This window comes from Erithacus rubecula (assembly GCF_903797595.1).
Source record: "Erithacus rubecula genome assembly, chromosome: 1".
NCBI classification, from domain to species: domain Eukaryota; kingdom Metazoa; phylum Chordata; class Aves; order Passeriformes; family Muscicapidae; genus Erithacus; species Erithacus rubecula.
In genome coordinates this window covers 107,948,311-107,975,911 of record NC_136658.1, presented here as the reverse complement: position 1 = coordinate 107,975,911, position 27,601 = coordinate 107,948,311, and the positions used below count along the sequence as shown (strand labels likewise).

The 27,601-nt window shown below is 41.1% G+C and overlaps 1 protein-coding gene across 2 annotated transcripts in view; it reads left to right on the top strand.

Annotated features, from left to right (window-relative positions):
- Positions 1 to 22,392, top strand: part of ABCG1 (ATP binding cassette subfamily G member 1) — a 53,749-nt gene extending 31,357 nt beyond the window's left edge. For both annotated transcript variants that reach the window (XM_079333454.1, XM_079333455.1), the window contains exons 3-15: positions 2,707 to 2,824; positions 3,564 to 3,696; positions 5,829 to 5,879; positions 7,899 to 8,044; positions 8,656 to 8,779; positions 9,858 to 9,972; positions 10,688 to 10,836; positions 11,617 to 11,718; positions 12,820 to 12,988; positions 13,724 to 13,824; positions 14,251 to 14,409; positions 15,782 to 15,900; positions 17,249 to 22,392. In XM_079333454.1, coding sequence (XP_079189580.1) covers positions 2,707 to 2,824; positions 3,564 to 3,696; positions 5,829 to 5,879; positions 7,899 to 8,044; positions 8,656 to 8,779; positions 9,858 to 9,972; positions 10,688 to 10,836; positions 11,617 to 11,718; positions 12,820 to 12,988; positions 13,724 to 13,824; positions 14,251 to 14,409; positions 15,782 to 15,900; positions 17,249 to 17,477 — 1,715 coding nt within the window. In that variant the 3' untranslated portion in view covers positions 17,478 to 22,392. The remainder of the gene's footprint in view (positions 1 to 2,706; positions 2,825 to 3,563; positions 3,697 to 5,828; positions 5,880 to 7,898; positions 8,045 to 8,655; positions 8,780 to 9,857; positions 9,973 to 10,687; positions 10,837 to 11,616; positions 11,719 to 12,819; positions 12,989 to 13,723; positions 13,825 to 14,250; positions 14,410 to 15,781; positions 15,901 to 17,248) is intronic.
- Positions 22,393 to 27,601: the final 5,209 nt, after the last annotated feature.

Below are 27,601 nucleotides of genomic sequence, written 5' to 3'. Positions count from 1 at the left end.
AATTTCTTCATGGAAAAGGTGGTGAAGCATTGGCAGGGGCTGCTCAGGGAGGTGTGGAGCCCCCATCCCTGGAGGTGTTCACTGGATGTGGCACTCAGTGCTCTGTGCTGGTTGACAGCATGATGACCAGACAAAGCTTGGACTTGATGATCTTGGAAATCTTTTTCAAGTTGATTCTGTGTCTCTGTGATGGGTCCTGCTCTGATTTAACACTGTGTGCAGGATACTTAAAAAGGAAAACTCCATCAGAGGGACAGAAACACGTGCAGGTCACGAGGGGGAAGATACTGCAGTTAAAGGTAAACCAATCATTTGTGAAACTCTGAAAGAGTGACTTTAATGTATATGATGTTAAATCTCACACATAGGGAGAGGAAAGTTTTCAGTTTTAGGTAATGATATCTATGTTAACACACATTTGCAGCTGCTGAATCTGTGTTTTAGTTTGTATGTCCCTCATTGATGGCACTTTTTATCTTCCCTCACAAGTTTGTGCAGTATTTACTGCCTGGTATATAATGCAAATAATTGGTGGTACATTCTAATACTTGAGTCCCTTACAGGTTTAACAGGACTGGGAGGGAGCTGGTTCTCATTACACTGGAGAGGTAGAAGGAAGGATTTTGTCTCTACATATCCTGTTTATTAAATATTGCCATGTCTGAAAGGCCTGATTGTTCCTTGCACTCTCCCTTCAGATGCTGCTGTGGGTAGTGGCATTGGTGTGAAGGACAAGCTGGTCAACCTTGGGGATTTCTCTCTTTAAAGTCTCTGTTCCTTTTGAGAGATTGTCCTTGCTTTCCTTTTCAGGAATTGTGCCATAAACAGCCAGTGTGGATACTCTGCTATTTTCACACCCCTGCTGCCTCATGGCTTCCAAAAAAGTTGTTCCCTTTAGGTCCAGGGTAAGATTTATAGTGAAAAATCACTGGCTTGTTAAAAAAAAAAAAAAAATTAAAAAAAAAAAAGGCACTCAAGAAAATGGTTATTTTTGATCCATTTAGTCAGTTACATTTTCTAGGACATCTGCCATGAAAACAGTGTGATCAGATATTTCGAGAGAGGTTTTGCATTGCCCCTGGGCTGGGATGTGCTCAGGGAAGAGAATTTGCTGTGGATTTTGGACACCTTACAGCAGCATGAAAATATTTTTGGTGCAAAGTTTGCTCTCTTGTGGCATAGGAGGAGTGTGAATCCAGAATGGTGACAAGAAGAAAATTTAGAGAGAATAAGTGGAGATGAAAACAAATAATTAAGTTAGGAAGAAAGAGAAATCTGAAGATAACTCACAATGCTTTTTTTTTTCTAGGAGCTTGCAGACAATGTGATTTTTTTACAGCATTTTCATCTTCCAGCTACAGCTTGTGCTAATGATCAGAGGTCTGGGATAGTTTACATATGGAATTTACATTCTGCCTGAGTATCCACCAGTGTGGCAAAATGGATTGCCAAATCCTGACTCTGCATATAAATGGATTTTCCACCCTTCTGTTGTGGTTTTAATTGAACCACATCAATATTGTCAACATATGAGGTTGGGTTTTGACACCTTACTTAGCATTTTTTTAATTATTAAAAGCTTTAACTAGAGACACTGCTAATTAAAAGAAAGCAAGCAGCCAAAAAACCCTCAACCAAACAAAAAACCAAACAAAAAAAAACCAAACAAAATGAAACAAAACATCTAAAAAAAAAACCAAAATGAAAAGAGATCCTGAAAAATTTAAATGCTGGTCAGGGCTCTCACGACCTTCCTTACACAGTTTTTATGCCTTTACATGGAAATCCTGCAGGGCAAGGTGGATGCAACTGGTCCAAATCTGGAATTCTCACTGGAGCATGGTTTGCTTACACTTAGAATAACATGGAGTCAAGGCTTTTAATAAAGGTTTACTGGCAAAGATAATTAACTCAGAAATAAGTTGAAATGCTTGAAGGAGGTGGTGTTGTCACTCTAGAACATCTTTGCCTGAGGATGTAATTATAGTGGCATGAAGTTTTCAAATGGATTAATCTAAATGAGAAAAAAAAACCCCGCATGTTCTTAATCCAGAATAAGAGTTTTCCTAGAAATTGTTTTTACAGTCATTGTGGTCAGTCTCCCTGTTGAGGAAATCCTTTAGAGTTCCTCTGCTAAGAGAGTTCTTGTGGCAAGGGAATGAAGATGTTTGTGTATCTTGTTTTGCTGGATTTCTTTTCATACAAGACATTTTTTCCATTTCTTTTATGGGAAAGGGCAAAAGTCTTTGAGATCCTGGCTATTGCTCTCTCTAAGAAGTTGATGGTTTGGTGAGAGGGCAGAATTTTGGCATTAAAACTGCAGGGATTGGAGGGCAGCCTGTTCCAAGACTGTTATCTGTGGAGTATTGGCTGTTTGAACTGCATCCTGGTAAAATGTTCTGAGAGGACACTCAGAGAATGGCAGCAAGGCCTCTTAGCACTGTTTAAAAATCATCCTGCAGCGAGCCAAGAGTGTGAGACCCTGTAATCCCATTTGTGTCACGGCAGGAAGCTGCTGCTCCCACTCACAATTTGGATTTTAATGGTTATTTTTGATAGTTATTGAAGCATGCTGATATTGGCATCAGCCTCTCAGGATGTGGCTGTTAACGCCTGTTTGTCACCAATATTCAGTGGAAATGAACTTTCATTTCTCCCCAGATGTGATTAAGGGTTCAGTGATCTTTTCTTATTTCTTTCTTCCAGGTTATAAGACCCTTTTGAAAGGAATTTCAGGGAAGTTCAGCAGTGGAGAACTCGTTGCAATTATGGGACCTTCAGGAGCTGGGAAGTCAACACTTATGAATATTCTGGCAGGGTACAGGTCAGTACCAATGAAAATCCCAAATTAAGATAAGATCACTGAGCCTGAGGGCTCCATAGACACAACAGCAGAAGATATTTTAGCCTAGGGTTTGTCAAAAACAGGCACTTCAAAGATTTTGAATTAGATTCTTATTGCTTATCTTTTTTTCTCTGTGTCCTGTTTTGGTCACTTGGGATTTATCTCTTAACAGATCTGATCCAAAATTAAGACGCAATTTAAAATCCAAAAAACATACATATAAAGAAAATATCCTTTTTTGGCCGTGTAACAAATCTGACTCAGTGTCTTATGTTTGTGATGTTTTTTAAATCACATAAACACTTGAAAAATCTACTCTTTTTAGTCACCACTTCATAATGTTGATGTCTTCTACACCAAAACTCAGTGACTGGGCTTCATATTTCTAATTCCCCTCTTGTGTGGCCATACAAGCTGTCTCTGTCTTGTTGTCATTTGGGGCATAAGGAACAGGATAGACAAACCTAAAAAAACCCCAACTTTAACTTCTTGATATTTTTTCAGATATTTATATATGACAGCACACATTTTGAGTAAAATTTCCAGCAACAGGGCGTGAAGCTTTATATGAAAGAAAGCATGATCAGGAAATAATTTAATTTCTCTCCAGCCTATCAAATTTATTTCATGGTGGCAATAACAATAATACCCAAGACTTCCACGTGCTCGGTCATCATGTGAAGGCAGGATTCACCCCTGGTTGTTTGTTTGGTTTCAGAGAGACGGGGATGAAAGGAGAAATCCTCATCAACGGGCAGCCCCGCGACCTGCGCTCCTTCCGCAAAGTCTCCTGCTACATCATGCAGGATGACATGCTCCTCCCTCACCTCACTGTCCAGGAAGCTATGATGGTGAGTTATTCTTCTTGTTCTCATTTATCTGAGCAGGAGAAAAGGGAAAAATGGTTTGTGTTGTGCCCTTGGTCTTACTCCTGGCTGTGCTGTCTAATTCCGCTCAATGAAAAGTTCTTGGAATTTGTTGATGTCTTTGTCTTGGGCTGCAATACAGGATGTGGCCAGCAATGTGTATTCTGCCACCATCTGTTGCAGCCAGGTGGGGCATTGACCCTTATCTCTGTGGCACATATTATCTGCTAATGGGCCATCTTTAAACCAGCTGGGGCAATCATCTTTATCTTTTCTACAGCCCATCCTCCCTCCAGGAGATATCATCTGCTGCTGGCTCATTGAGTCCCACTGTGTTAGTCATAAAATTATATCATCCCATTAAGAGATGTTCCAGCCAAGGAAAAGAGCCAAGCCTTTCCTACCTAATAAAAAACTGAGATTTTAGACAGCAAGTTACCATCTTTCCACTAAATTCCAGAAGAAAACCAAACCTTTCCCACATCATCCCTAAACCTTCAGAAGAAAACTGCACCCTTCTATAGAACCACTGTTTCAACTAAGCCACATCTGCCATTGCAAGAAGACTATAGCCACCATTTAATTAGACTGCTACCAACACCCTGACTGACTGACAGGGTGTCAAGTTGTATTCTGACTCTGTCAAAGTTGAGATTGTTCTTTGTAATACTGCATTTCTATTTTTATTTTCCTAATAAAAAACCTGTTATTCCTAATTCCCATATCTTTGCCTAAAAGCCCCATAATTTCAAAATTATAATAATAATTTGGAGGAATGGGGTTTACATTCTTTATTTCAAAAAACAGCTTTTGCCTTTATTGGCAGACACCTGTCCTTCAAAACAAAACAGCCTTCAATTTTCCATTTCAGGCTCATCCTTCTAGGGATTCTTTGGCTTTATAATTTCCAGTTTGTGCCGAGCATTATGATTTGGAAGGAGATCTAAGTGTCTGCTCCTTAGATCTCCTAGAGAATAGAACCTGAAATTCTTCCCAGATGAGCCTTTGTAGAAACCATCTGTTTGCTTGGGTGGTGGATGAGTAACCTCATCTCTCTTTCTCATCTTTCATGTTCTGACTGAAAATTGCTATTTACTCTTCAGTGTGATCTCTCTGCCACTTCTACTCTTTTGTTCCTTTTTTAAAAATAAAGGCATTTTATGAAATATCTTTCATTTCTTCATGGGGAAAAATAAAAACCAGGAACAGAATAAGTCCAAGATGTACAGGCAGTGTAAATTCTTCTCATTGTTCTGCATCGCATCAGGAAGTTTATGAATTGCCACTTGACCAGTTTGCAAGTGTCTGTACCTCAGCCTGAGTAATGTGCCAGTTTTTCTGAGAAATTATTATCAAAATAAGGCTTAGGTTGCTCACACTGTGCCAGCTGAATTCACAAATTTTAAGGCCAAAGGAAATCACTCCAGTTTTTATGTGGCTAATTTTCTGCAAAGGCTCTTTTCTGTGGAGAAGTTTTTCTTCTCTTTTGTTTACTTGAGTGTTTTAATCAGAATCCCACGGGACCACTTTTGCAGAATTGGGCCCAGATTATAGTTGCTGTCTAAAATTAATCAATCAAGGCTCTGACAAAAAATAATTACTTAACAGATTAATTGCTTTTAATAAAGGTTAATCATGATGTTTTGTGGAGCTGCCTTTCAAGATAGCAGATGACATCTTTCACAAGATTATTTATTTGTGCCCACTTGTTTGCATCCTGGAGAGTGGCAGAGCTCACTTATCCCTACAGTTGAATGAAGCACAAATAAACTGTGTTTCTAGCACTGCCTGGGAAGTTTTTTGGATGTGCAAAATATGTCACTCTCCCATCTTCCTGTAAAGCTCAGAATGGCCTTTTTTTCTAATGCATTTTTTGTCAGGTGCTTTGCCTAAGTCAAATCAGACTCAGTTATTTACTGCACAGAAAAATAAATGCTTGATGATGGAGCAAGTGATGCTTGTGACTGGAACATTGTAGTTCAAGTTCAGATTTTCTGACTGGGCTAAAATAAGTTCTTTAAGTGGTACCTTGGAGTCTTGTGCCTGGGACATCTGCTCTAAGTGGTGGCTGTGCTTTGGACCAGCTCAAAATCAAATTCCATTGTTTTGCATTCCAGGTATCTGCTCATCTGAAACTTCAAGAGAAAGATGAAGGGAGGAGGGAAATGGTATGTACACTGCCAATCAAACTAGAATTTGGGGCATGCCAAGAAGTGAGCTCTGAAAAGCAGACATTTATCTAATACTGGACTGCACTGGACTTGTAATGCCAGAATAAATCATAACCTCTAGGCTGACATGTGTCATTGGGAGGGAATGTTCACTGCAGTCTCCATGAAAGCTAATTCCAGTATGAGACTGGAAAATTATAAAAGATTCACTGAAACAAATCCATAGGTTTTGCAGGATTCCTGTTAATGCACCTTGGATTCTCTTATGTGCATGTCTGGGGGCTCATGTGGGGTGAGATAAATCACCCAGCTGGACCTGCACTAGGAGCTCTAATTCATCCATGGGGAAAAGCACAACTTGTCCTGGAATATGAAAACTGAAATATGAAAACTGTGACAATTCCTAGGCAGAGCAGCTGTTTTTGTGACTGTCCCTTGTGTGTGTTCATTTCCAAATTGGAGCAATTGGCATTTCTTCAGACTCTAAAGAATCCTTGAAAATCAGAAAGGGAAATTTACAGCTTATGTTTGGTAAACACTGGTTGTTTTTTATTGGAAAATAAATTTATATAGAAAGAGGTGTTAACTTAGTTGTACTTTGGAAGCCTTAGTTCATCTACACTTTAGTGAAGTTAGGACAAGCAAGTTAATTCATTTGTTCACACTGTCACTGTAATTACAAGCAGCTCTTTGAGTTAAAAACTATGCTGTGTTTATTCAATGTGTAGGAAGAATTTTCTGGTTAGTGTTACTGGCCTGTGCAGGAGAAGATAATTCATTTTATTGTTGTAAATTGGAGTGTAAATGTTTATCACAGATAAATGTTATGAATTTAAACACTTGTGCTAGCAGGATTGCAGACTCTTGTTTAAAGCAGGGACAAGTGAAAACACTCCAGTGAACCACAGTTTATATTTCTAATTGTCCTTGCTTGTGCTGAGTCCTGTTTACCCTTCCTAGAGATAAAAGGAATGAGGTAGTTGGGCTTTTTTCCTCTGAGAAACAAAGCTGAGTGGGTTTTGTTATTTTTGTTATTTTTTTTACTCCCTCTTAGTGGGAGAGGGAACTCCAGGAAACCAAAATCAGGACAAGCAAAGGGTCAGGCCCTGGTTGGTATCACCAATTTTCACCAGGTCAGGCATTCTTTCTGGAAAACTCTCTCCATCCAAGCAGTTGATAATTTGAAAATTGGTGGGCTCTGTTTTCTAAACTTCAGTGAAACAGGAATTTACATTTAAATCTCTGTGCTGCTTTCTACCTTTGAAGTGGTGAAGTTTCTTAATTACATGGGCAATATAGCTCATGGATTCACTCATTTTTGTGTCCATGCTTTTACTGAGGCCAAGGAGATATTTCCCTAATATAGGGCCACCAAACCAGATCTACAGTCACTGAAACAGAAAAAATCACAGTGCCTGGAATTGCTCTCCTTTTGCTCCAAAACCCCTGGGACCAGCTGTGCCCTTCCTGAGGCTGTGCCTTGAGGAAATCCCAAAATCTGAGAGCACCTGTGACAACTTAATTGACTCTGAGTGGAGTGAAAACACTTGAAATCAATGGCTGCACTTGAAAGAGGAGACTGTGAAGAACAGATGAGATAAAGCAGGTCACTGCTCTGCAGAAACCACTGGTTTTTGTTAGAGTCCCTTGTAGAGACATTCCCAGAGTTCTGCTGAAAGAAGCTTTTGGTTTCACTCTGTAAGAACCCCTCACATGCTGCATCTTTTGATGCCAGTGCCATATCCATAAATACACAGCTGCAGAAGAACTGATTTCCACTCCTTTTTCACCTCCTTACTGAGTGAGGTCATGTAGGACAAACAAGCAGAATCTGGGTTTAAACAATAAATGGCAGATTGTTAACTCTGATCTAATAAAATAAAAAAACACATTAGATGGAAAAAGGCTTTAAGTGGGTGATGAAACAAAGTCATGAGCTGGTTCACAACCTCCATGGAAATCAGTGATGAGGCTGGAGGGTTTTTCATGTGCTGTGGAATGTTCTGTTCCCTCCAGGTGAAGGAAATCCTGACAGCCCTGGGCTTGCTGACGTGTGCCAACACCAGGACTGGGAGTCTGTCTGGGGGCCAGAGGAAGCGCCTGGCCATTGCTCTGGAGCTGGTGAACAACCCTCCTGTCATGTTCTTTGATGAACCAACCAGGTATGCTGCAAGGCCAGAAATTAAAGATAGACAAATGGCATTTTAAATAGTAGAACAAAGCTTCAGGAAAGTTGTTTACCTCCAAATCCTTGGAAAAGGCTCGTTTTGCAAGCACTGAAATAATTTGGTGCCTTGGGTCACTGCTGCAACTGCTGGGCTGTGGGGCTGTAGAAAATATTTAAAGCAGACACAAATTGCAGGAGAAAGGGAAAGAGAGAGGAAAATATTGTGGCATGGATTTTATTTTTCAAGCAAAGACAGCTTGAATATCAACATTTTAAAATGTGACTTTTGGTAATGAATGTGATCAGTCTGGGAAAGCCATGAATATGTATCTATTCATTAAAGTAGGGAGCATTTAAATCTGCAGCCCTAAAATGAAGATGTCCCTCAAGGCAGCTTTGAGAATATTCTTTTTCATTCTCAGGCGTGCTTCCAACTTAATTAAAAGCCTGATGGAGAAATACAAGCATAAGGTTGGCATATGATAAAATGAAACTGCTACAGAGAAAATTTGTAAAAGGATAATAATAATGGGAGACCAAGTAGCAAATGCATGTGCTGGTTTGGAGTGGTGCCTGTGGATGACAAACTTGTTTGGTTTTTCCCAGTGGCTTGGATAGTGCATCATGCTTCCAGGTGGTCTCTCTGATGAAAGCTTTGGCCCAGGGTGGCAGGTCCATCATCTGCACCATTCACCAGCCCAGTGCAAAACTGTTTGAGCTCTTTGACCAGGTATTGCTCTCAAACTTTCTCTTCATGTGTAATTTGGGGTGGTTGTGCTTTCAAGCTACACTCCTTAATCAAAAAACATGATTGAGCCATCTAGTTGATGGCTACAAATAATATAAATAAATTAAATAAACAGCAAACAGCGAAATATACTTTTTGATTTTTTTTCTTCTTCTCTGCCTGTTTCCTTTATTTATGTGTAATGTTTGTGAAGACGCTGTTAGGTTTGTGAAATCATGATTGTTGCACTGGTGGATTATCATGCCTTCACCCAGCACTGCTCCTGTGCACAGGGCTGTCAGTGAAGTAAATCAGAGCAATATAAAAGCAGGAGAGCTGCAGTGTCAATGTTTGCAATGTTTCAAGCATATATTCTCATCCTAGGTACACAGGTTTAGAGTGAGCAGAGTTAATTCACATGAAATAACAATAATCAAATTTAGTATTGAAAATTAATTGGAATTAAGTCAGTTGGAGAACTTTTCTCTAACAATGGCATGTGGACCATGTGTATTTAGATTAGATAAAAATGTATTTTAGTCTTGTTAGAGGGTTTAGATTAGTCCTGTGAGAGCTGAGAGAAAACCTCCACCACCACAGGTGAACAAACTCTTGCAGATTGCCAGTCTGGCAGGGAGGTTTATTTAAAGTAATATCGTGCTAAAAGTGACAGTGATTGAGCAGTTTGCTGTGGCTGTGCTGTCCCAGCTCTCCTTCCACTCCTGCATCACCAGCCCAAAATATCCATAATGTGTGGAAATTAGATGGCTTGGCTCTCCAGCTCCTTGCCTATTTTCAGCATTTTCCAAGGCTGGAATTAGTGTGTTTCTGTGTTAATGTGTTTGAAGTCCTGCAGGCAATGTGTGCAGAATTCAAACTCCAGGCACTGAATTTTCCATTAGCTGTAATTCCAGGCAAAGTTAATTTCAAGTGGTGACAGATCTTCCCAAGGTGTTCTTCCCACAGGGACAAGGAGATGCTATTAGGCAACAGGTTCAAATATTTTGATACTATTTCACTTTTTCTCATATATTTTTTTGTCTATTTTCTTTTTTTTTTTTCTTTTCTTCTTGTTTTCCAGCTCTATGTTCTAAGTCAAGGTCAGTGCATTTACCGTGGGAAGGTAACAAACCTTGTCCCTTACTTGAGAGATTTGGGGTTGAATTGTCCCACCTACCACAACCCAGCAGATTTTGGTAAGGACAGCTTGAATAGTTTATTTCATTTATTTTGTATTTGAGCATCACCTTCAGGGTGAAGGGAACCATGGTGTGATTTATATTTCTGTACACATAATCTTACGTGCTTTGTCCGAATATGAACCAAAATTCAAAATAAAACTAATCAGATTTTTTTTTTTTTCTGAGTAATTTGAATGCCATCTAGTGGTGCAATTTAATGAGTATTTCTCTCTGCTAGAAGTCCAAGTTCAGGAAATGAAAGATAAAGCATATTCTTTAGTGTTTCATAGTAATTAATATTAGTAGCTCTTTTATGTGAATTCTGTGTTCTGGTTGTTTTATTTTTATCTTGAGCAGTACTGCTGCAGTATTGTACAGGTTGGAGCATTGAGGGTTTTTTTAGTGTTGTTTCTTAATTAAAAAAAGGGAAGCGCCACAAAAATAAATAGACTTTTGTCATTTTTTGTTACCTGCATTCACTGCCTTTCCTCTGAACTGGTTCATTTAACTTCTAGGATAAAGAAATGTCTTTGAAGATTTATGGAAAGAGGCATTTAAATTAAAAAAGCTAAAATTGCACGTGGCATTTTAAAGCCTGTACTAAAAAAAAAAAAAAAAAAAAAAAAAAAAAAAAAAAAAAAAAAAAGATAAAATCAATAATCTGGCTTTGTCAGTGCTGCAGCATCAAGTGGATTCAATAACAAGCAGTTTCCACCTGCTGGTTTTGCAGTTATGGAGGTGGCCTCGGGAGAGTACGGGGACCAGAGCAGCCGCCTGGTGCGGGCGGTGAGGGAGAGGATCTGTGACACGGACTACAAGAGAGACGTGCCTGGGGAGAACGAGCTCAACCCCTTCCTGTGGCACCGGCCCTCTGAGGAGGTACTAAGTGCATCATTTTTAATTCTAAATTACTTTTTTTTTTTTTGGCAGCTCAGGATTAAATGCGCGCGACGGGATTTTTTTTTTGTTCGGATTTAAAAGCTTATTAATTCTGATCTATATTACAGCCTCACAAACTGTGAGTTCCACAGCACTTGAGCCTAAGATTGGAACCATATTTTTTATATTTTATTTTTTATAATATAAAAATGATTATTATTTTTAATTCAATAATTAGTTACTTGAGGTTCGCAGTGTGCACTTTTTGTATAATTTTACAGTGTTACTTAAACTTATGAAGAAGAAGGACTAGTTTTTGTTTTAAAACTTTTATTTTGTTTTATGTATGTTTTATTGTCATTGGATTGTCATTGCTGGGAGCCAGGGAAAAAGCAGACTTGAAACTTTGGGTTTCTCAGGCTGCTTCTTCCCTGGTTCCCAGCAGTATCCAATGACATATTATAGTTTAAAACTTTAAACTTTAGTTTTTTTACTATATGATTTATTTAAATTACACACTTATAATTTTAGTTTTATTATTTAATTTTTGGAAGCTTTTTTCACAGCCTCAGGTTGAATGCAGTGTTCTCCTGGGGTTCAGTGTCTGTCAGCATAGAAAGTCTAAAATTCTCCGTGGCCAGGGTTCCAACAGGAGGGAATTTAAATCCTCAGCCAGTGGAGGAGTCTCTGGGCCCACTCAGCTGATGTGAATGGGCTTTTGTGAATGAAAAGCCCATTTTTGTTTATTCTTTTTGTTTATTCTGTGGTGTGTTTCTGCAGGACTCCTCCTCCACAGAAGGCTGCCACAGTTTCTCTGCCAGCTGCCTGACCCAGTTCTGCATCCTCTTCAAAAGAACTTTCCTCACCATCATGAGGGACTCAGTAAGAAAGGCTTTATAAAAACTTTTATAGCCAAAAGGTCTGTTCAGCTGGGTGTGAGGCAGTGCACTGCACCTCAAAGGTGTCCAGCAGCCCATGAATTATCACAGAATTTCAAAGGGAAGAGGCTGATCTTTCAGTCTTGCTGTTACCTCTCCCATCTTCCTTGTGAGCAGCAGCTTTCTGCACAGCACTCAGAAGCACCTGGCCTAAAAAACCAAAGTTTAAATCCCCTCTGTGCTGGCAGCTTCCTCATACAGATGTTAATCCCAAAAGTGAGTGGGAGGTTTAATGCTGTATCACAAAATCAGGTTTTACAGAAAATTCAGGATGGCAGAGATAATAATTTCAGTGTGATATAAAGTTACTACCTGAGGTCTTCATTTTTGGAAATAGAAAATGGGTAGATAAAAAGTTTACTTCCTTGCCATAACTTGTTCTCCCTTCCTGCTTTTTATAAGTTCATTTGTCAACAAGGATTAATTAATGAATTAACATCAGGAGAAACTGTAATTGATTTGCTGATGCATAGATTGAAGGACAATGTTGTTTTTCATATTTTTTTTTATCTTGCTAAATTCTGAAGGCACGCAGTTGTTCCCAATGTTATTATTTCTTTTGTTCTTCCAAGCTAGTTGTGGAAATACCGTGCTTCAGAGAAGGCACAGGAAGCTAATTTATTCCTCATGAAGTTGCTTTGGTCTGTGCAAGCCTGAAATGCCTTTTCTGTTTCTTTTCTGCTCTGGGGAAATTTATCTTTTAGTCAGAAAGTCTCCCCTGATGAATAAGAGCTAGTGGCTCCATGATACTGTCAAACAGTGAGATTTCAGGCTGCAGCATTTACAGTTCCTGCCTGTATTACCTGGAAGAAATTTCCATGGGAAGCTCATAATTTTTCTTACCCAGTAGGAAATGAACATTTCTCATGGCAGGGCATTGGAAGTAGATGATCTTTAAGGTCCCTCCCAATCCAAACCATTCAATGATTTATACATAAGATTTTTCTGGACATAAGTGCTATTTTCCTGCAATCCATCTGATTTCAGCCACACTGATCACTCCACTGATTTTGAGACCAGACATTCTGACAAATGCTTTTCACAGGTCCTGACACACTTGAGGATCACCTCACACATTGGCATTGGGCTGCTCATTGGATTGCTCTACTTGGGCATTGGCAATGAAGCCAAGAAAGTGCTCAGCAACTCGGGATTCCTCTTTTTCTCCATGCTGTTCCTCATGTTTGCTGCGCTCATGCCGACTGTCCTCACCTGTGAGTGCTTGGCCCTGTCCCAGCTCGGGCTTGCAGGAGGGGTGCAGGGTGTTGGGATGTGTCTGGTTTTGTGTAAGACAACATTTGACTTGTGGTTGATTTCTAGGGCAGGTGGGGGGAGAGATCTTGCGCCCAGAGAAGCACTCCTGTGCAAGCAGGAGCTGGCTTGGCCAGTGGCACTTCTCCCTCCCCAGTTTTCCCAGTGTTTTCCAGCACACACAGTTCAGGGTTACAGTCCTGGACTGGAATTTCTCCTTATCCCAGTGCACCTCAGCCATGCCCTGAGCTAGTGGTTGGACTTAGGGAGGATGGAATAATTTCTCTGGGGCTTCCAAGTTATGAATCCTGCATAAAATCAGATTATTCATGTGGTGTCAGAAGCAAGCCCCTACAGAATGGAGTGTTTCATACTTTAGGAGTGCTGTTTCTTTGGATTCCCTGTTGGACCAAAAGGAATAACCAAGTTCTTTAAGTTTTGACACCACTTTTAATTGAAATATCCTCTTGAACGGAAGTTCAGCTCATCTGAGTAGACTGATCCATAGTCTCAACAGTGACCAGCTCTAGGGGCTGAGCATTTACATTTCATTACAAATCACTGAAACTTTTGCTGCTATGTCCCAGTCCCACCCTGGGACTGCAGCAGTGCAGGATTAGATGTGGATGAACTGTGTTGTTTTTATGTGAAGCACTATTGCACCCTGCCAATAACTGCATAATCTGTGCTCTCTGCAGTTCCCCTTGAGATGGGAGTGTTTCTCAGAGAGCATCTGAACTACTGGTACAGCCTGAAAGCCTATTACCTCGCCAAAACCATGGCTGATGTTCCTTTTCAGGTACATGCTCTACTCTTCTATAAACTAAAACCACTTAAATTCATGAATGGTAAGATCACATGCCAAGAGAATTAGTACTGGTATTTTGTCCATTGGAATAATGGGGGAAATGTCCATATTCAGTGATGAATCAGAAACACCCTGAGAGTTCAGGACTTCACAAAAGCTGAGACTTAACCCAACATTATTTTAATAAACACATGACCAGCTTTGCTTATTTGCAGGAGGGGGATTGTGAAGGGATGGGAGTGGAATCTGTTCCCAAATGCCCAGGTAGAAAAACATCCCGTGATGTCAGGAATCACACGCCTGTCATGCCATGGAAAGGCTGTGGATCAATTAGAACCCCCCCACATTTCTGTGCTGCTCAGAGCAGCAGTGGGTGTGTGGCTGCCAGGGGCTAACTCCCAGTGCATGTCCCTGCAGATCATGTTCCCTGTGGCTTACTGCAGCATCGTGTACTGGATGACATCCCAGCCCTCGGACGCGCTGCGCTTCGTCCTCTTCGCAGCCCTGGGGACCATGACATCCCTGGTGGCTCAGTCCCTGGGCCTGCTCATAGGGGCAGCCTCCACATCCCTCCAGGTACTGATGGACTCGTGGGTTTTTTGGGCTTTTTTTTTTTTTTTTTCCTTTTAGTTAGTTGGGGTTAAAATACGAGAGACGAAGTTTCGTATTTGGACTCAGTTGTTTATAAATTTTTATTTAGAGTATAGTGTGTGCTACAACACTTCTAGTTAAGTTAAAAGAGAGAAAATGGAGTTGTATTTCCCTCATTACAAGGTCTTTTAAAGCTAAAGAGTCCAAATAAAAAGCTAACACATTATTTGTACTTTTGACCTAAGGATTAAACGTCTGTGACTCACAGTGCAGTCCTTTTTATCTAATTTAAAAAATACCACCCAAAACCAAGAAGGAAGAAAAAACCTCCACCCTAAAACCTCCCTTTTGTCTTATTACTATATTCTAAAATTCCAAATTGCAAACCCTTCACCACGTGGCATTACACACAAATATTCTAACTACACACTAGTGATTCCAACTCCATCACTCAAATTTGGAAGCCTTCTCCAAGGTCTCAAGACAAAAGCAGTGATCCCCTGAGGATCTGACAGCACAGAAAGGTCAAAATGGCCAGGCTTCAGGGTCCCAACACTGATGGTTTTTTGTGGTCTCACAGGAGCTCTGCTGTGTCCTCACTCTGCTCCCTGTCACAGCTGCTGAGTCCCCAGGATGTTTGTTGAGAGGTGGCAGGGAGAAGGTTTCCTGCTGCAGCAGAGTTCTTGATGCTCCCCTCTCACACCAGAGCACAGAAATGTCCTGGATGTGAGGCTCTGAATTTCCTGCCCCACCTGAAGGGGCTGTGCTTCCCCTGCTTGGGTGGATTAGCACTTGCTGTTCATCCCAAACCACAGGACTGATGTGTTTCTGCATCCCCACAAACTAGAAATTTTCCACAGTAACTCAGGAGAAGGTTCTTCCTTGCATGTCCAAAAAAAGCTGTAGAAAGAAGGGTAGAAAAAGGCTTGCCTAAACCCCAAATTTCTGTAAAGGGAGGGAGAATGGCAGCTGTTGGCATGACTGAAGGTGGCCATGTAACTCCTGGCAGGAGATGTGCTGAGGTGACCACTCCAGAGCACAGCTGCTCTGTGCTGCTGGTGGTAACAGATGACTCTCACATCAATATGCATTGATGCTGTCAAGATTTCTGCAGCAGAACACTTAATTCCCTCTCTGTGCCACCCCATGGAGACCAGCATCACCTTACTGCATCATCCCTGTTCTTCTGCTCTTCCCCTCACAAGAAATCTCAAAGAAAAATCAGCAATTTTCTAGTATTTCAAACAGTGATAATTTGGGGGAGTAGAATTATTCCCAAGAGTAATAGAAGAGCAAGTTTATTTTTACTTTTTCTCTGTCTTTCTGACAAGAGAAACTCTGTTCCTTCTCTTCACAGGTGGCAACTTTTGTGGGCCCAGTTACTGCCATCCCAGTCCTTCTGTTCTCTGGGTTTTTTGTCAGCTTTGATACCATCCCAACATACCTCCAGTGGATGTCCTACATTTCCTATGTCAGGTACTGCTGGGGAGCCTTCACCCTCTCCCACCTAGAAATGCTGTTTGTTTCTCTTTGCTTGGTTATTTTGGGTGCCAGAGACTGTTCACAGCATGTTCTTTTAGAGTATAAACATACTCATACATATGATGTAAACCACATTATCTCACTGCATTTTAAGTTGGATGTGTTGTGAAATAAATAGGAACAGGTTACTGCCCACAAGTCCACGTCAGTGGGATTTGAATTCTGAATTCAGTGGGAGTGCACAGCATGAAAATCTTCCTGGATTTTGCAATAGTGGATTTATGAAATAATAAGGACATCACCAGCTGAGAAATTGATGCTAGCACCTCATTTTGGAAGAATATGTTGTATAATTCACTGCTGTATCCTAGATAGGTTTTTTGGATAAAGACCTGTTTTTAAGTTTTGCAATAGCACTGCCACAAAAGGCACAGGATTTGTGTCACCTCTAATTTAAACTGCTGCTTTAAGATCCATAGGCACCTCATATGCTGTCTGTCTGACACATCTGTCTTAGGATGGGACAATTCCCACCAGGAAACCTACAGAGGGATAATTTAGACTGGAAACTGAAATGTTTATAGCTGAAATTAGGAGAGGGCAATTTTCCCATGCCCCATTTCCCCATCCTGCCCAAGCTGCACTATTACTGAGAAATCCCAGGAAAAAAAAAATCCCCTTTGTTGCCAAGTGAGGTCTTACACAGATTCCTATCAAAGATAATGAGACTGCACCCACCCTAATTAATACTTAGAATTCAAGGTGAAGCCTTAAACCATTGCCTGGCTCATGTGGGGTCTCCTGGAGCCAGAGGGAACTTTCATATTTATGAGATCCATGATGGTTTATTTCCTTGCAAGAGCAAATACTGGGAATATTATCAGTGAACCCATTAGTGCAGGGAAGGGGAAAGGACATTCTAGATTGATGCTGGTTTTAACATATTTCTGACTTGAAGCCATAATTATATCCCTGTTGCTTGTTTAAAATTAAAAAAAAAAAAAGAAGCAAAATAATGATGTCACTTTTAAATGGAGGGTTTCTGAATGTGTGCTGAAGTTATGCTGCTTTCTGATTTAACATTTTTTCTTTTGGAGAAATTGCACTGTGCACTAACTGGCAGCAGTTAAAGGCAAAACTCCTGCCCTTGTTCCCTCTTATGTAAAATGCCCATGACATGTGATGTGCCTGATTGCAGCAGGGATGGAACTGTGCCCCAAGACAGATGTGTCAGAGCAATATTGACCCCCTCAGCGTTCCAGCTGAGCTCTCACAGGGATTGTGATGCACTTCTGACCAGATCACCAGGGTTTGCCTTGTAATCCCTCCTTCTTCTTTCCAGATACGGGTTCGAAGGAGTCATCCTCTCCATCTACGGGCTGGACCGAGAAGATCTGCATTGTGACAAAGATGACACCTGCCACTTCCAAAAATCAGAGGCCATCCTGAAAGAACTGGATGTAGAAAATGCCAAACTTTACCTGGACTTCATTGTCCTTGGGATTTTCTTCTTTTCTCTGCGCCTGATTGCCTATTTTGTCCTCAGATACAAAATCCGAGCGGAGAGGTAAAGGAAAAGCAGCTGAACCAAGGCAGTAGGAGAACTTTAGACATGCAATAGAAGGCACTTGACATTGTCTCACTGTGGCAGGCTGGCCCCCAGTCCCAGCCAGATGCTGTCCTGGCCGAGCCCATGGAGAGCCACAATGGGATAGTGGACATACAGTGTTAAACCAATCAGTCCCGTTGGGTTGGGTCATGTTTTCATTACACTTTCTAGCTTTAACTAGGAAGAAGAACTAGAAGGGAATTTTTCACCACAGATTATCAATACCGAGGCAGTGTAACTGTAACAAGAAACTTGGCTGCAGGAGCTTTCCTTATGAAAACCAATTTTGGGTTAAGGTCACTGGGATGCCAGTCCTGGTGGCCAGAATAGTGTAATGTCATCTCTAGTTGACAAGGTAGTGAGATGCAAAATGAGGAATGCAAAGAAAATAGGATTCTCTCATCTTTTTAAATTTCATCTTTGCAGTTTTCTATGTATTATTTTGCAATTCTTTTCCACAGAATTACCCCTTCTGGCTAAAAGTCTGTAAATGTATTAATAAGGTAAAGATATCTTTTTAATATGGATACTTTTTTAAAAGAAACCTAAAGTGATTCAAGTAATTATTTTTGTTTCTGTCTGAATTTAGAATTCTGGTGCTTTACTTGTCGAGCTGGTCTCATATCTGAAAACTGTAATGACAGGAGGAAAAGGCAGATTCTGAATCTGCACTAAACGTGTGGTCCCATTTGGAAGCAGCACTGGATAGCACATGCAGTTAGACATGGTCAAGCTGTCACTGAATGGTTGAAAAAAATATTCTTTTGCAGTGTCTTTAAATCCTTAGTATTTGTGATATTTTGGGATACTAGCTCTGTTCATTATCTGTTTGATCTACCTCCTGCAACTGAAAATAATCAAAGCGCTCCGAGGCTCATTTTTAATTAAATTGTGAAAGCAGGATCTGTCCCTAAAGTGATTGTTAAAGGAGTGCTAGAGCTGTCCACAGGTCAAAGCTTGGGCTGCTGTGTTAAAACACCTGTGACTGCCTCATCCAGAGGTGTTTATTATATCTGCAGCACACTCTGGTAGAGCTCTCCAAAAAATACACAAATGACCTTGTAATGCTGCAGGTCTAATCAGTTTTGTTCTCATCCCTAAGTCTACATGCACAACATGGGAATCAGTTGATCTGAACATCAATGAAACTGTTATTTTGGGATTCTCACCTCTGTAAATTTGGCAGGGGGAGTTTTGGTTCCAAGCTGATGGGAATTTTGTCACTGATTTTCATGGGTCTGGATTTTCAACCCAAAATGAATCCACCACACTCACATTAGACACCTTGGCAAGCTTTGGTTCAAACTGCACAGCTTTCTGCCATGACTGTGAATTTCTCTTGGTGTCCCTGAGTGAGGTCTGCACATTCTGTAAATGCATTATTCCCATCAGGATGCTGAAGTCTTGCAGGTTCGAGGCAGCTCAATGTCAGCAAACCCTTGAGAAGCCCAAAAGCTCATGGCAGCAGGGTAGATAAGAGGGACCTGATGCATCTTCTGGCCCCCAGCAGTCAAAAATTCACAGACTTTTCCAAGACTCCATGGCTGTGTCTATCCTAGTGAAATAAATAGTGCCAGGATCAGCTCTGTTAGTCCTCAGACAGCTGGGGCTGATAGGAATGGCCCCTGCACTGACTTTTACACGACTCAAAAACTGTCTGGAAAAGCTGTGGCTGTGCTGGGCTCCAGCTCTGCCATTTAGCAGGGAAGAAAATTGTTTCCCAGTTATCCTGGCCCCTGCACAGGCTCTGATTTACCAATACAGACACAGACTGTGTGTATCTGTTAAACTCAGGACATCTGAACTAAGCCTGTGCTCTGGAAGGCTTTGAATCAAGTCACTTATTTTAGGAAGACTAGCTGAACTTTCCCTGAAAGTAAAGTTTACCTGTGAAAGCAAAATCAATCTTTACTTCAGAAGGAAAACCAAATTCCTTGCACAGCCTGTTTGCGTAATTTTTGTTGCTGTTTTTTCTCAAAAAGCTTTTGTACAGTTCTGCAGAATTTCCAGGCATAATCACGAGCAGATATGAACCTATATGGCTGTCAGATTTGAGAAATTAAGAATTTGAGCTATTCTAAATAATATTCGTAGCTGTGAACAGTTTTTAAACAAGGCACAAGATGAAATCCCTTTAGCACAACGTGCCTTGGTTATTTCAAGACTCTCAAAGTATTTGTGAATATTACAGGCAGTTCAAACACTCTTTGCAAGCAGGCAAAGGACTGCCTTTGCCAAATTACTCCTGGGTTGGAGACTTCTGGTCCAGGCTGAGGTCAGAGAGTGACATCCCTGGCATTAAATACCTTCAGGGTTCATGTTTTGTGTTTACCAACACCATTTACCAAATACCACCCTGACAATCCCTTCCAGTGTTCCAAATGAGGTAACTTTGCTGACATTTCCACACTGGTATCTTGCAGGATGCTGTTCTGTCCCATCTAGGCCAGTTTAGCTGCATTCATTCCTTGGATTTCTTGTTATCTCTGCCTGTTCCTCTGCTTTTATACTGTCTCATTTTGTGTTTTTAGCCTGCAGCATGTCCTCCTGTACTGTAATTTTGTATTGTGTTACGGTAGCCAAAAATCTGCTCCTCCATGGGTGTTTCTGAGAAAATTTCAGCTCTGGGAATGTTTTGGTCACTCCTTTTTTTGTTAGATACAGTCCTTTTTCCAGCCTTCTGCTGGCAGCATTTAGCTGGAAGTTACTATTCTAAGGAATGCTTTCAGACTGTAGTATCCCAGTAAAGAATTAATTCTCTGGAAATTCTGTGAAACACATAGATGAGATAATAAATTTTTCCCTCCCTAGCTCACAAATTAACTAATGATCTCTCTTTTGTCACTGCTGAGGGACAGAAGCATTTAAAATCCATCCCAATTATGTTTTCATCTACTGCAAAGGTTTTTAATGTAGTCTCAGGTTGACTTTTTTTCTCTTTACGTGGAGATAAATTATAACAGGCTGGTATAAAACACATTCCCAGGTTAATGAGCATGCAGGTGCTGTTGTGTTAAGCAGCACTTTGTGAAGCTCTGGAGGCTTCACTTGGAAGAATAATAAGGCCAGCAAGATTCTGAAGGCTTCAAATCCTCAATTTTCAAATCCTCAGTTTTATAGCCATAGAAAAAGAGCCATAAATTCTTTGAAATCAATGCCACTATTACCATTTGAACCAGTCACAGCCTGGCTAAAAGTGTAAGAGGCTAAAGGTTTCTAAAGATCACTTGAAAACTGAATGTATGATTTTTGTTGGGATTGCAGGAAGACTTCAGTGTCCTGTTGGCCTCCTTGTTCTATTTTGGCTTGTTTTGAGATGTTGCTTTGGTTACTGAGTGCATTAGTTAAGACTTTAGGTCCTTCATATTTCTTTTGTTGTTTTTCTTACTGGAAACTTGCATATAATCTGAAAAACCCTGAAGTTTTTTAGAAATAACTTGAAGCATTATTATTTACAATTAAATAAAAGATTTGGAAAGCAGATTCTGCTTTTAAGAAATTGGGAAGATTCCACTGTTGCAGGTCAAAGGGAGTGGAAGAAGACTGGTGCTGAAATCCTCTTCAGGTCTTAGAATTTAGGACACAAAGCACCTATTTTCATTAAAAGAGAGGAATATGTGCACATGTAACAGGGAGAGCTGATTATGTAAGTGAGATAATGAACTTGAGCCCAGGAACTGGATGTTTCAGGTGATTGACAGCTCCATCCACACTTTTGTCAAACTCTGTGTTCTCAGCAGAAAGGAATGTTTTATTAAACATTTGTTCCTGCAGGGAAGTGTGGTACATCCTGACCTGTGCCACCCCAGTGATCCTCACAGAGGAGATCTTGCCTGACCTGTTTACACAGTGCTGGGTGGATTTTGGGATTCTAAGAATCAGGGGGAGGGCCAACAAAGGAGATATCCTGGTGGGAGTCTGTTACAGACCACCCAGCCAGGATGAAATATTCCATGGGAAGTCTTGTGATCAATGCTCCTTGTTCCTGTGGGAGACTTCAACTTGCCAGATATCTGCTGGAAATAGAACAGAGCAGAGGAAACAGTCCAAGGGGTTCCTGGGGTGTGTGGGAGGAGATTCCTGACACTGCTGGTGAGGGAACCAAGCAGTGGTGATGCCCCACTGGATCTGTGAACAGGGAAGGGCTGGTGGGTAATGTGACAGCTGGAGATCCTCTTGGGCACAGTGAACATGGAATTAGAGGGTTTGGTTCTTGGGGAGATGCAGAGGTGGCAGCAGAATTCCACCCTGGACTTGTGGAGTGCAGACTGTGCTTGGGAGCTGGATGGGCAGAGTCTCTTGGGAGCAGCCCTGAAGGGCTGAGGAACTCAGGAAAGCACAGAGATTCCTAATGAAATCCTGAAGGCACAGCAGGAGCAGGACATCCATCCCCATGTGCCAAAGGATGAGCCAGAGGGGCAGAAGGACTGGCCTGGCTGAGCAGGGAGCTTTGGCTGGAACACAGGGAACAAAACAGGGTGTAGGAAAAAACCCTTTGGAAGAAGGGGCAGGCAAACCAGCAGGACTACAAGGATGTTGTGGGATTATGCAAGGAGAAATTAGAAGGGCCAAAGCCCAGCTAGAACTTAATCTGGCTACTGCTGTAAAAGATATTTTAAAATATTCCTGTAAATACATCACTAAGGACAGTCTCCATCCTTCACTGGATGCCATCTTTTATTTCCTGCCTGAACAGCCCCACAGGGGGCAATTGCTCAGGAATTTCTGTGTGGAGACCATTTATGAAGTATTATCCTGTGAAAAGCTGTTGGGAATTAGAAGTAGGCAGAAAATGACACCGTGTCATGTCCTCTGTGGCAGCTGGTGACAGGCTGCTCACTGCAGTGCCACACAGCACTGCTGAGTGCAGAAATTAAGTGCTGGGGTTAATCAGGAGCTCTGAGTGAACAGGGGCACTGGCATTTGCAAGGATCAGCTCCTACTGCCCTCTCTTAAATACCTGTTCCCATAACACACAGAGGGGTGTTTGTGGTGTGTCCCACTCAGTGATTTTTACCAGCCCACATGCCACCCTTCATATTACATGTCTGAGAGTTTCAGGCTGAGCCTGTAAACATAGCAAGTTTCATTTTAATTCTGCTAAATGCTTTATTTCTTTTTCTGTACATATTCCAAGTAGAGTTTCTGAAGGAGTAATTGCAGGGCACAAAATAAAGCTTCAGTCTTTTTGTTATTTTGAAATCTCACGACAGATGATAATTTTATGCAGTTGTCAGCTGTTGAAACTTTCTTTAAGAGATTTAGATTTCTGCTGGGACCTGTTGCCAGCACTGTAGAGCAAAGGGTGGCCAGTCAGGATGTGTCTCCTTTGGCACAAAACATGGCTCAGACTGCATCTCTGCACTGGCTGAACCTTCAAGACACATCCACCTTTTGCTGGTTCTTTTTTTATTTTGTTCTGTGGGTTTCCATGCAGCTCAGCCCATGCCTACCAACTGCTTGTGTCCCTGTTTTCTGGATGTTCATGGCTGCTGTCCATGTGGGATGTGAAAATGAGCTGCTTGGAAAAGTGCAGGATGGTCAAAGGTGGAGGGATGACTTTGAGACTCCCTTGAGCTACCAAAACCCCAGTGTGCTGGATCTCTGGGTGTGTTTTACTCTTTCAAGAAGAAAAAACAAAATTCAAAAATGTCTTTTTAAGCAGATTGCAAGGCAACATGGAAATTTCTACTTTTAAAAGTTGATGGGGTTTTCTACTTCAGTGGCATCTGTGATGTCTTTTTTCCCCACCCCATTGTAGCTTATTTTAATGGCCCATTTAGGGTAATCATTATGCAAACTCCTTTCTGTTACTTCCAGAAACCAGCTTTCTTGGCCTCAATGATAATTATACCAACCCTTACAAATGTGAATTAGTTGATCAATTTAAAAAAAAAATAAAAAGAAAAAGAAAAATTCTCTTAAATTATGGCAAAAGAAAATTAAATTTGAGATTATTACACTGATATATCTTAAAAAAAAGAAGATAACAAGTCCTGCAGTGGAGCCAAGCCTTTACCTGTGTCAGTAAAGATTTATCAAATACCTTATCTGAGTCAGTTGACCTTATTGTGAGATTCTGCCCTTGAACCTGTTACTGAATTATTTAACATTTGGTTCTTTTGTTTTTCCAAGCAAGAGTCAATGCAAGGTGTGATTTTAAATCAGCGTGCTGAAGTGTGCATATTCTGAATATCTAATATGTCATTGTTGTCTCTTGTTCCTGTAATGCATTTGCATTACTATGAATCAATTTTATTCTGCTTCTCTAGAGACTATTGCTGCCTGCACGCTGTGATATATTTGCACTGTTGTAGATAAATATATATACATATAATGTAATTATATTATACAAACCATGTCTTTTTTCAGGTTGCTTGTTACCTTTGTAGTTGATGCTTCCTGGTACAGTGGACCTGAGTAAAAATGTGGGATGTGGGGCATTCTGATGATATATTACAGTAATAGAGAAATCTTTGTATATTTCTGTATACTTAATACCTGTAAGAAGAGATTTGTATGTGCATTATTTTCCAAACCTAGGGCTTTGTTTTCTGAGACTAGAGAACATTTATGATAATGTAACACACACACACACACACATGAGAAAAAAAAATCAAATAAAGTGTTATTATTTTCAGACAGATGCCTTTGTCCTTGTTCTCACTCTGAGGGAAGTGGAAAATGTGTTGGTAGTGGTACATTTTCACTGCCTGGTTTCAGGTGTCTCCCAGTACAGGTGCATTACAGAAATACCCAGTAAAAATCCTTAAAAGCAGAACTGCAGTTACACTGGGGGCTGGAACCAGATGGGATTTAAGGTCCCTTCCAACCCAAACAGGACAAGCATCAGGGAGTGCTTCTCTGAGAAACCCTACACAACTGAAGGACTTCCTGAACCACTGGAATTAACTACCTTTGTATTTTCATCCAATTTTGTTTGGTTTTTCTTCCATGGACTCCCTTCTGTTCATCTCCTCCTTGCCTTGTGAGTGGCAGAAGTCCTTGTGCTGTTCCACTACAAGAAGCAGGAAGGACATTCCCGGTTTGCCTGCTTGGCACTCTGGAATGGGTGGGTTTCTTCCTTCCTTCCCCCCAGCTGAAGAAAAACTCTATTTTATCCTTCCAGTCCCATTTCCCATTTTGACAAACACCCTTTTCCCTCATTCTGCCACAGCACCTGTGCATGCTCTGCAGCCCTCTGGGCATTTCTGTCACCAGGAAAGTCTTCAGCTGCTTTAGGCAGGCAGTATTTTAATTTCTTGTGTTTCTCCATTGGCCAAGGAGTGACATGCTTGCTATTTCTGCTGCTTCCTACTGCACTGGCAGGGAAACCCTTGGGCAGAAATCCCGACCTGTGCAAGGCCCATGAGCAATGTCAGTGCCAGGGGGAGGGTTCAGGGTTGGTGTCCTGTGCTTTGGCAAACACTCACTTTGCCTGGGTGGCTTTTCATGCATTTTCAAGGCTGTTTTCATGCTGTTTGTGTGTTGGGCTTAAGGCCAAGCCTAGACAACATCACTGTCTTAGTGCCACCCATCCATGTCACCACAGCAACCAAATTACCTGCTTTGCTCACCACACTTCAAAGAAAACTGCCCTAACTTTTACAAGTTAAGTAAATAAATAAATACCACACATAAATAACATGAGCAGTGATGCTTAGAGCATGGATTGCCCTAAGGATGCAATAGGATTTCATTTTCAAGACAGTTTTCTCATGATGATAGAGATCATACTTTATGTTAAATTTTATAGCCCTGGAAATAATACTTCATTGAAGGAATTATGTTCCCAAAAACTAAATGCCTCTAATGCCAACTGTTGTCCACAGATCAGGAAGGGAAGAAGAGGAATGGGAGTTCTTCATAGCCTGAATGGCAACAAAAATTACTTTAAGCATTTTATATGGCAGTTAATGCTATTAAAATAACCCAACCATAAACTTCTCATTAGCAGCACTGCAAAAATTAATATACCCCTCATGCAATTCCCATCCAGTCTGCACTCCAAATGGACTAATAAAATAAAAAGCATTTGAAAATAAAGGAAACTTCATTTTTTAACAGCTATCCATTTAAATCCTGCTTTGGAATGCAGGCTGGAAGGCACCAAGGAGGTGTCTGGAGGGAGAGATGGGCTCGATGAGCATGGGAGGGACCTGCCCAGGTGAGCAGTGAGCAGGTGCTGTGCTGTCAGCACTGACATCCTCCCATGGGACAGCCTTCAAGAAGGGCTTGGTGGGAAGTGTTGCCACCTTCATTTAGAGGCAGAAAAGCTGTCAAGGGCTGGATTAGTCAAACTGACACTAATTGCATCCATTTCTGTTGTTTAGTGTGTTTTAAATTTCACAGCCTCGTTTGGTCCTGTGTCTTTTTTTTTTTTTTTTTTCCTGTGACTTGTAGATTTTTTCAAGATCTGTGAATTTTATTATGCACTGTTAATTCTGTGTGATGGCTTTTCTGGTTTCTTGACATTCCTGTTCCAAGCCTGTGCCTGCATATGGGAAGGCTGAGAAAAAAGTCAATGTTGTCTCTTCCACAGACAGAAAACATAATCAAAACATGAAGCTGATCCATTGTCAGCCTCTGACAGCAAAAACACCCCTCAGAGTTGCATTGTTCCCTCCAGTTCTTTCTGGCAGAGTAATTTTCTTATCCCACTGCCTGTTTTGCTCTGCTGGACAGGCAGAATACAATTCCACCTGTTCCTAGGACCTTTTTTCTTACCCCCATGGCATCTCTAGGGTTAAGTATAAAATAGATTTTGTGGCTTCATCAAGAGTCTTAGAGATGCTTTTTGTCCTTCTGTGTAAGAATCAGACAGTAACCACGAAGTACTGAAAGAAGAAACAAAAGTGACAGTAAACTTTTTTATTTTACTCCTTCTGATCATTGAAACTCATATTCTGTGTCTTAGTGAAGCATTCCTTGGATGGGGCACAATGCCAAGTCTCAGTAACAAGCAGGGGAAATCTCATTTTGTGGCAGGAAGGAGATGGATTTTACTTCCCAAATTTACTTCTCATGAAGCTTTCTGAAAACACCACAGATTGGAGTGTCAGTCCACATTGGTGGCAGTCAGACTCCTGGGAATTTCCACGAGTTTCTGTAACAAGTTCAGTAATTAAGACATTTGGCTGAAATATTTTAACTCAAGACTTCCAGATTTTCATTTCAATTGTGGTGTTCTAGTACTGAATCCCTCAAAACTGCTGGTTACCAAAACATCCTTCTGCTGTGCTGAGACAGAAATACATGGTGAAGGAAACCTGAGAGATCTAAGTCACAGACAGGTGGAACAGGATCCTGCAAGGTCCTGTCTTTGATTTCTGGGTGCCACAGTGGGTGTGCAAAGGGAGATCACAAAGCACAAGAAGTTACCATACCTGGGTGAATAAAAACACTGGTCTCCAGCAGAAAAATACTTTGTTTTTCTACCCTGCCCACCTCTGGTACATGGAAATTTTATGAAATGAAATTTTATGAAGTGAAAAATGGAAATTTTACCATTCACTGGCAGGGGAAGGAGCACCCAAGGATGGCAAAAAGGAAAAAGGAGCATCCTCTTCTATAGCACCTGAGTGCTGCCCAGCTGGTCCTAGAACTTGAATGCATTCTGTGTGCCAGCACAAATATTTTACAGCAAAGTCTGCTTGTCTGGCTGTTTTCTTCTAGTGCTGAGGACACATTTGCAGTCCACTGTGTACCTGGTGCTGGGACAGGGACCATCCATGCTCTCTAAGGGATTTGGGCAGCTCAGGTTCATGGCAGCTTTCAAATGCTTTAGAAGGCTCAGATGAGGGAAAAAGCTGCTGGGTGATAATGGACTCTTTGCCCAAAGAGGATTATTGTTTCTGGCAGAGTGCAGCTTGGAAAACTCACCTGAGAGCTTCTGGAACTCTCACCTGAACTTTGCTCCTAGGGAAGGTTTAGCAGTGAATTTTTCTTTTTGGACTCAGTCTGGCAGTGAGGGAAACTGAATCTGGGTCTGGAGATAATCATTCTGCCTGGGTTTAACACAGGTTTGGTTTTTGTATTTTTTCTTTGTTCTCCAAGCTGTTTAATGGGATCATGGTTGAGTTTTTA